We start from the raw sequence: 9,223 nt of genomic DNA, 5'->3' as shown, positions 1-9,223 counted from the left end.
AAAAAAAAAAAAGAAAGTAGGGTCTTGAAGAGATATTTGTACATTCAACCCAGCAACCCCATTACTGGGTATATAGCTAAAGGAATAGAAATCATTCTTTTGTAAAGACACATGCACATATATGCTCATTGTAGCACAATTTGCACTAGCAAAGACATAGATTCCCCCTAAATGCCCATCAGTGACAGGCCAGATCAAGCAAATGTGGTACATAGACACTATGGAGTACTATACAGTCACGAAACAAAGAGTGAGATGACGTCCTTTGCAGAAACATGAATGGAGCTGGAGGCCATTATCCTTAGCAAACTCATGCAGGAACAGAAAACCAAATACCGTATGTTCTCACTTATAAGTGGGAGCTAAATGATGAGAGCAAAGGGACACATAGAGGGGAACACCCCACACTGGAGCCTGTTGAAGGGTGCAGGATGGGAGGAGGGAGAGAATCAGGAAAAATAACTAATGGAGGGAGAGAATCAGGAAACACAACTAATGCGTACTAGGCTTAACATCTGGGTGATGAAATAATCTGTACAACAAACCCCCATGACACAAGTTTGTTACAACGAACCTGCATTTGTACCCCCAAACTTAAAATAAAAGTTAAAAAGGAAACATGGAATCAACCCAAACATCCACTGACGGTTGGATGGACAGGTAAAATAAGGTATACATCCACAATGGAGTATTTTTCAGCCTGAGGAAGGAAATTCTGATACATGCCACGATGGGAATGAACCTTGAGGACATTATGCAAAGTGAAATTAACCAGTCACGAAAGGGCATACGCAGCATGATTCTACTTCTGTGATGGACTTAGAATAGTCAGATTTACAGAGACAGAAAGCAGAACGATGATGGTCAGAGCCTGAGAAGAGGAGGAATCAGGAATTGCTGTTTAATGGGTACCAAGTCTCGATTTTGCAAGAAGTAGTTATGGAGATGAATGGTGCTTATTGTTGCTCAAAAATATGAATGTACTTAATACCATTGATCAATACACTTAAAAATGGTTATGGTGGTAAAGTTCTTGTTATGTGTATTTTACCATAATTTTTTTTTTAAGCCCTATGTCAGGAATCTGAGAGCCTGAGTTCACATCCCAGCTCTACTGCTACCTGGCTGGGTGGTCATGGCCTCAGCTGCCTACGCTGTGAAATGAGGATGATTCCCAGAGTGGGAAGGCTTTATATTTTGAATACTGTCTTAGCTCATGGCTCTGTAACCTTTTCATAGTATGTCTGATATTTCGTAATGAGAGTTTATGCATCCGTGATAAAAGACATATGCTACTTCTGTTTCAGGAACACAATATATCCATCAGGTACCCACCAAATGAGAGTACTTCATTGGGAAACAGTCTTGGCATGAAACACCAACATTCAGACCTCACCTGCTAGACCCACAGGGGACTTCACCAAGACCCATTTTACACCCTGACAATGAATCCCCTCTGCTGCCGTCTAGTGTCTAATGACAATATTGACCTTTTCTAGCTGTCAACCTCGTCTTATTAAATCCTGAGGTCTTAACTGCTTTGCACACAGAAACTGATAGTTTGCCCACCCGAGCACGTGTTCATGTATAATTCATGGCATATCATGTGGCCTGACAAATGAATATTTATCAGCTTTTTCATAAGAGGCAGGATGGTGTTTCTTTTTGTTGCTACCAAAATTCTATGCTGCAGCAAATAAAATTTGTGAGCAAATAAAAAAAGAATAAGAAGCAGCAAAAATTCCCAACCAAGTCCATTCTCCTTGTAATTTTCCATTTTCTGAGGCCTCTAGCATGTATGGAGGTGGTTTTGGTTTGGCTACAACAGAGAACTGCTGACTCATTCAGAACAGAAACGCTTCCATATGCTACACCCTTTCCCTCCACAAAAAAACTCCCCCATACCTGACTCCTGCACCATTTTCAACCACAGAGGAGCCCAAGACCCTCTCAGTGGTTCCATTCAGCCCCTCTGAATGAAGTCAAATTTGGGGAGACCAAGAATAAGGAACCCCTGAACGAAGACTGGCACAGAGAGGTTGATGGCACCAAGTCAGGCAGGATTTCATGGCTTCCAAAATGGGCCACTACCCAGAGAAGGGATAGCCCTGTGCCACAGACATCTGGGGATCACGTCCCCTCCATAGTGAGTTAGGAGGGCCCTGCAGAAGTCACTGCCTTGTCTACTGAAAGTGGCTTGTGCCCCGGTGCCCACTGCAAAGAAGAACTAAGAAGACACCTAAGAATTTACTTCTAGTCTTCTGACTCATTCATTGAGGACTGCAGTGCTGATGATCTTAGGCACACGCAGGCACGTGCAGTTGCAACAGGATTGTGAACACGTGGTCTGTGCGACTTGGGTGTCATCACCCTGGATCTGAAAGAGGATGATGACATTGATGGTGCTGCTGCTGATGTTGATGACGGTGGTTGGTGTATATTGAGTCCTTACTATGTCCCAGGCCCTGTGTAAATGAACTATACTATTACATGCCATTCTCAGAAGACTCCATTGAGTGGCATGGAGTACTCTTTCATCTTGCTATTCAGATCCCAGCTTAGCTATTACCCCCCATCACATCCGCTTGTTTAATTAGTTTTTGTAGCACTTATCCTGAAATTATGTGGATTCCCCTATATATTTTCTGCATTGTGGTCCTTCCCACTTTACAGATGAGGAAAGGGAGGCAGAAAGATGACATAACTGGTTTACATTCACGCAGCCCCAGCTGGGAATCAAATTCAGGTCGGTTTGAACTACCTCCCTTTATGAACTATGCTCTTTAAACTATCGTCCCCTGGAATGGAGAAACTTGAGTCCAAGGAGCAAACCCACAAATGCCTGGCTGTGTGGCCTCGGGAGCGCCACTTCATCTCTAAGAAGCGTGGTGTTCTCTTTTGTAAATGGGGTGTAATATCTCTTCTTTTGCAGGGCTGTTATGAAGATGAAATAGGGCTTTGCAAATTCTAACAAGGTCTCTAATCATTGATAAGCCTGTGGCCATTCTTAAGAGAAACATTTTTTGAAAGTTTGGCACTGGAAGTAGAGATGAGATTCCATGAGTTTACGCTGTAGTTGGAGAAAGAAGACACACAGGGACAAAAACACAAAGTTAGGCCTAGGTATTCATTCATTCATTCATTCATTCACTCAACAAAAAAATTACTGAGCTCTTGCTGGAAGCCAGAAAACATAGAGGAGATTCACATTATTTCAGATAAGTGCTACATACACATCAAAACAAGAGGATGTGATGGTGAATGAGATCTGAGCTGGGATCTGAATAGCAAGATGACACCAGCCATGCAAAGATTTGGGGAATGAGTGCTCCAGGCAGAGAAAACAGCTCGTGCAAAGGCCCTAAGGCGTGATGTTCATTAGAATTCTCAAACACGCAGCCCTGATGTAAATATTTCCTAAACATTTTAGACCCCGAAGCCCTCTTTTCATAGACCACCTCAGGGTGCTGGTGCTGAATGGAACACACTTTGCAAATGATGACTTTTCACCCTTTTAGCTGGGATGCTGTCTTCTCATGACTCTATTCTTATTCTTTTCCTAAAGTTCCTTATGTAGGGGCCAGAAGGGTCATTCTGGGCTGGGTCAGGTCCCAAATGACACTGTTGTGTGGGTTCGGTCTAGAGCAAGGATTTGAGCGAAACTTCATGCTGCCCTCAGCACTGCCCCCATGGTCCTGCTTTCAGATTCCAGCTGGTCCAGATGCCCCCTGGGGCAATCCCTTATAGAACACAAGCCCATCAGACCTCAGTCAAAGCCATGTTGCCCAGGCTGGTCTTGAACTCCTGGACTCAAGCAATCCACCCACCTGGGTCTCCCAAAGCACTGAGATTACAGGCATGAGCCACTCACCGTGCCCAGCCTTGGAACATATCCAATAACCAACATATCCGTATCTGGGGCCTTCACCCCTCTTGCATGTGCTCCACCTACCTTCCTTTCATCTATTCCCTCGGAGGTCGACATGAGCTTCTTCAGGAGTGGAGGGTCCAGCACCTGGAATTGCCGGCGGAAGTGAGTGAGCCCCATGTGGTCAGCATAGCCTAGGGAGGTAGGAGCAGGCAGGAGAAGAGCACAGAGTCCAGATGAGAAGACCCAGCCCGGTTCCCTAAAACCCCAGACAGGAGTTCAGGGTCCTGCTCCCAGCCTGGCTACTAACTTGCTGCATGGACTCATATCTTGGGGCCTCAGTTTCTCCACTTGTTAATTTAAGAGACTAGATTTGATTAGCACTTCTCAGGGGTGTTCCTGAGAACCCAAACCCTATAAAATGCTCCACTGCAAGTTTGAAAAAGCTGCACACTCATCTGCCTCTTGGAAGAGGCACGTCAGCATCCAAGTCAAGGACTCTGAGAATTCATGCAGGGCAGATGCCCGATTAGCCTTGAGTTTCCCAATGTTAGCCCAGAGGTTCCAAAACCTGTTTGACAAAGGAAAGTGTTTTGTTTAACACGAATTACCACCCCATACACTCTATGTGAAGCATGCTGCATTGGGCAGTATCTAAGGGCTTTTGTAAGTCTACCATGCAGGGTGGACACAGCTGCATCCTTCTATGTGGGGAACTGGGAAGAGAAGGGGTGCCTGAAAAGCTATTGGGAGAAAATGACATTAGATTCAGTTTGTGAAGAAGCCATAGTGTTTTCCAAAAGAACTTGGTATGGAAGAGAAGTCTAGGCAGAGGGGGCTGTACAAACAAGACCTAGATCAGGGAAGTATAAGATACGTTCTAAGACTGGGCATGGTGTCTACAAAAAATACAAAAATTTGCCAGTCATGGTGGTGCATGCTGTAGTTGTTGCCACTCTGGAGGTGGGAGAATTACTTGGGCCCAGGAGGCAGAGGTTACAGCAAGCCATGATCGTGCCACTGCACTCCAGCCTGGGTGATAGAGCGAGACACTGTCCCAAAAAAGAAAAATAATTATTTTATAGTCCACAGTAACAGCCAGCATTTACTGAGAGCTTATGTGTGCAAACCACTAGGGTAACACCTTCCTCGTGTTACAGACACTCATGGGCCTATATTATTATCCTCACTTTACAAAAGGGGAAATTGAGACCCAGAGAGATGAATTCACCTAGTTACACAAGCAAAAATAGTAACTGTCTCAGTTGGGACTCAAACCCAGGCAGTAGAGAGTAGCCAAAGAAGAGCAGAAACCAGGTCCCAAAGGAAATTGAACTCAAATTCCAGGTCTCGACATTTAGACTCTTCCCTGGGTGCGAGAAGAGCCTCGATTGCTTCAGAAAGACCCCTCGCGTGACTGGATCAGAAAAGGTATGGTAAAATCTCACTCCACTTTTGAGACTTCACGATAAGCCAGATGCATCAACTAGGAAGAACAGCAATCATGTGTGTGGCTAATCCTGGAAGACTTCCTGGGGAAGAGGAGGGTCTCAGACCAACTTTGAAGGATGCAGACAGCACAGAGATGGGGGACCTGGGAGGTTACAAGCCTCCTTTAGGGCAGACCTATCTGCATTCACGTCCCATCTCTGTGCTTACGAGCCCCACGACTGGGAAAATGATTCACCTTTTTGAGATTCAATTGCTTCACTTGTCAGATGAGAGTAACAAGATCTATCTTCACATGGTCACTATGAGGATTAAATGCGATGACAATTATAGTAAAAGCAGCTAATGGGTATCATGTGCTTTTCCACAACCTGCCACTCTTCTAAGCTTTATTGTCTTATTAACGCACCCAGCCCCACAGCAGCCTTCAGAGGTATGAGCTATTATAGGAGAGGAAAGGGAGATAAGCCCTAGCGAATTTCCTAGGTCACATGGCTGGTGAGAGGTGGCGGCCAGAATCAAGGCCAAACCATCTCCCTCCAGAGTTGGAGCCGTGCCCACCAGGCTGCACAATAGGCAATTTTTAATGAGTTTACTACATACCTTTAGCACAGTGAGAATGATCTCATTTGTTATATCTGACAACACAGTGTCTAGCACGTAGTAGGTACTCAATAAACAGCGTGCATGGGTATGTATCACACATGCATATGTATGTAGGCATATATATATAATATGCACAGATTCCAAATAATAAATACTTGATGTATCTGTGTATGCATACAAATATATCTCATGTGAGTGTGAAAGAGACAGATATGACTTATAATAGAAATCAAAAGAGGAAACGAACCAGGTCTAGGCGACAGATATTGGACATTTCTACCATGAGATATCAAGCCTGCGCTTAGTTGGAAAGCTCATCCTGGCTGAGTTGGGCTGTGCTGAGAACAGAGAGGGCAGATAGTGTCGTGAGGTCCCGCGGACACAGGAACGGGACGCCCTGACCCTGAATGCACACAGGTATTCTAACAGTCTGATCCAGGTCCAGGGTGCCTGCAAAGGCCCAGCACTTCCTGCCAAGCAGCCAAATAGAATCGATTCAGTGTGGGGGACCAGCCACTGGCTGTGACCGTCCCCCTCTTCTCGTGACATTATCTGTCTCCCTCCTCTGCGGCTGTGCGGGCGGGAGGGAAAATCATTGATATGTTCAGCGGAGTGGGGGTCTCTTCTTTGCTTCTAGCTGCTCCCAGTCAAATACTCTGTGCCCAGGGGTCCATAATTAACCCAGCAGGGGGAGGTGGGGGAAGCGACCATACACTAGGGCACTAGTGACCACGGAGACTTTAACCAAACGAGGTGCCCACCTGAGACTTCTGCGTGTCCCAGTCACTCTGTCCTCTGCAGACAGCATGGCTGTGTCTGAGCCATTTCTGACTGTCAGAGAGGGGAGTCAATGTGGTGGCCTTTGGGGACTGAGAGGCAGAAAAGGATAGCAAGGACTGGGATCAAACTCAACTCCTAAGATTAGCTGATGTGGGGACATCAGGTGCACACCTGCTTACTAAAATAGAGACCCCAAAATTTCAATCCCTTGATTAGAACCCCTCCATCCCCCTGCCAGCCCATCATCTCCCCAGGTGGACCTGGTGATAACCCAACACAGGCATTCGCAGCCTGCGCTGGTGGATGTCTCGGCCTCTTCTCCCACAACTCCTCACTCACTCTGAACCTACTTCTCTGAAAAACCTGCCCCTTTTATGCCTCCCTCCTTCATACTTTCTGATCCTTCTGCCTAATGTTTCCTCCCCTTGCCAGAGGTGAGCAGTTTCTTATGCTTCGAGGCCTGACTATGATATTACATTGCTGTGAGGTTTCCCCAGATTCCCAGTGAGAGTACGAAGCTCCCTCCTCTAGGCCTCAGGGCCTCCTGTATCCCTGGGTGATATGAGCCCTCATCAAATCATATCATCGTCTCCTGGGATCACAGCAATCTCCCAAACCAAACTGAGCATCATGAACACCAAAATATCACTCATCACGGAAATTCCACCCTCTATTGCAAGACAATGCTCCTTAGAAATTCATGGCTAAAAGGAAGACACAGCCGTAGTCTTCTAGGAGTGTACAGGCAATTCTAGAAATAATATGGGCTTTTTCAACAGGTACAGCTAACCACCATAGCACACGTATACCTATGTAACAAACCTGTATGTGCGGTACATGTATCCCATCTTTTGTGTGTGTGTGTGTTTTTTTTAGAAGAAATAAAGAAAAAAAAAAAAAAAACAGTGGACTTCAGACTCAAAGAGACCTGGGTCCTGATCCAGACTCTGCCATGTCCAGGCAAGGTGACCATGAGCAAGTACTTCCACCTCTCTGAGCATCAGTGGCCTCATCTCAGAAAACTGCTGGGAAGAGTAACCAGGATGCTGGGTGTGAAGCTCCTAGCACGTGGCAGGGGCTCCCATCCCTTGGCTGCCACTGGTGGGTGGACATGTCCCAGGAGTCAGTGACAAGGTGCTCTGTCCTGGCTGTCTCTTACCTGTCCTGTGTAGACGCAGAGCCTCCAGGATGTGGAACCCAGCAAGCTGCACCCTCAGTGCTGGGATATCCAGGGCCAGAGGTGCACCTGCCCCAGGCTTGTCTCTACCAGGCTGTGGTGGTGTAGGAGATTCCTGCTCACTCCTGCTTTCCACCACAGGGTTCAGTACCAGGCAGTGGATAAAGTGCAGCCGGGACCTTTTGATCATGCTGGTCAGTGCGTCCTAGAACCAAATAGAGGGAAGTCAGGGCCAGTTGTCTCAGAGAGACACAGAAAGGGGACTGGACCCTCCCCAAATATTCATTAAGCCCAACCTGGGCATCTTTGGGGCCCCTATGCCCTACATCAAGGAGCTCCCACCTACAGCCTGATTTGGACTCATGAGAAATAATGGTCCTTGTTGAAACAGATGGAGAAACTGAGGCATGGAGAGAGCAAGTGCGTGGCCCCAGGTCACACAGACCAGTGACAGAAGAGCTAAGACTAGAACTCAGGACTCAGGCTAAGGGCGTTTCCACTATAACCCACCAGGAGGTTCATTTTTTTTTCTTTTTAAAAATTAATTCATTTATTATTATTATTTTTTGAGACACAGTCTCACTCTGTCACCAGGCTGGAGTGCAGAGGCACGATCTCAGCTCATTGCAACCTTCTCCTCCCAGGTTCAAGCGATTCTCCTGCCTCAGCCTCCCAAGTAGTGGGACTACAGGTGCTCACCACCACAACTGGCTAATTTTTTGTACTTTTAGTAGAGACGGGGTTTCACCATGTTGGTCAGGCTGGTCTTGAACTTGTGACCTTGTGATCTACCCGTCTTGGTCTCCCAAAGCGCTGGGACTACAGGTGTGAGCCACTGCGCCAGGCCACTACAAGGTTTATTTAAAGGTGTCCTTCCCTTGTCTCAGCCCATTCTCATCTGTGCTCAGCCTGGCCACTGACCAATCTCATGCCCTCCTTTACTCACGGATTCACATTCCAGGTCTAGGTACCACATTTACATTAAGCTGGGCCCTGCCGCCTTGCTCCAGGGGAACCTGGTGGTGAGCAAGGCAGACAGGGCTAGTCTGGCTCTCATACGTGTCACTGGAGTCCAGAGGGCATTCATAGCTTGTGGGAACTCCTCCAGGCCTCTCAACTCAACACCAAGCCTCCCAGGCTGAAGGCCTCAGACTTGGATCGGTCACTTCCCGGGGGTGTGACCAGAGTCAAGTTTCATTGCTGCTGGGAGCCCCCATTTCCTCCTCTGTGGGGCGTGGGGTGACGCTCGCCCCTCTGGCCTTGCTGGGGAGGTTAGAGATGATGTAGGCACATGACTCAGCGCAGAGGAGATGAGGATGGAGGCAGCGAAGGCCAGGACACCA

At 47.0% G+C, this 9,223-nt stretch overlaps 1 protein-coding gene across 1 annotated transcript in view; it reads right to left on the bottom strand.

Moving 5' to 3' along the window:
• The window catches only part of MYO18B (myosin XVIIIB), a 316,623-nt gene that overhangs the window by 199,405 nt on the left and 107,995 nt on the right, over positions 1-9,223 (bottom strand). Inside the window, exons 18-20 of the mRNA XM_011975366.1 lie at positions 8,852-8,945; positions 7,863-8,085; positions 3,953-4,062 (exon numbers count right to left, since the gene is read on the bottom strand). Coding sequence (XP_011830756.1) covers positions 3,953-4,062; positions 7,863-8,085; positions 8,852-8,945 — 427 coding nt within the window. The remainder of the gene's footprint in view (positions 1-3,952; positions 4,063-7,862; positions 8,086-8,851; positions 8,946-9,223) is intronic.

The sequence above is a fragment of the Mandrillus leucophaeus genome, unplaced genomic scaffold, assembly GCF_000951045.1.
Source record: "Mandrillus leucophaeus isolate KB7577 unplaced genomic scaffold, Mleu.le_1.0 Scaffold154, whole genome shotgun sequence".
Lineage (NCBI taxonomy): Eukaryota > Metazoa > Chordata > Mammalia > Primates > Cercopithecidae > Mandrillus > Mandrillus leucophaeus.
Note: the sequence above shows the minus strand (reverse complement) of the source record. Positions and strands in the feature narration are given on the sequence as shown.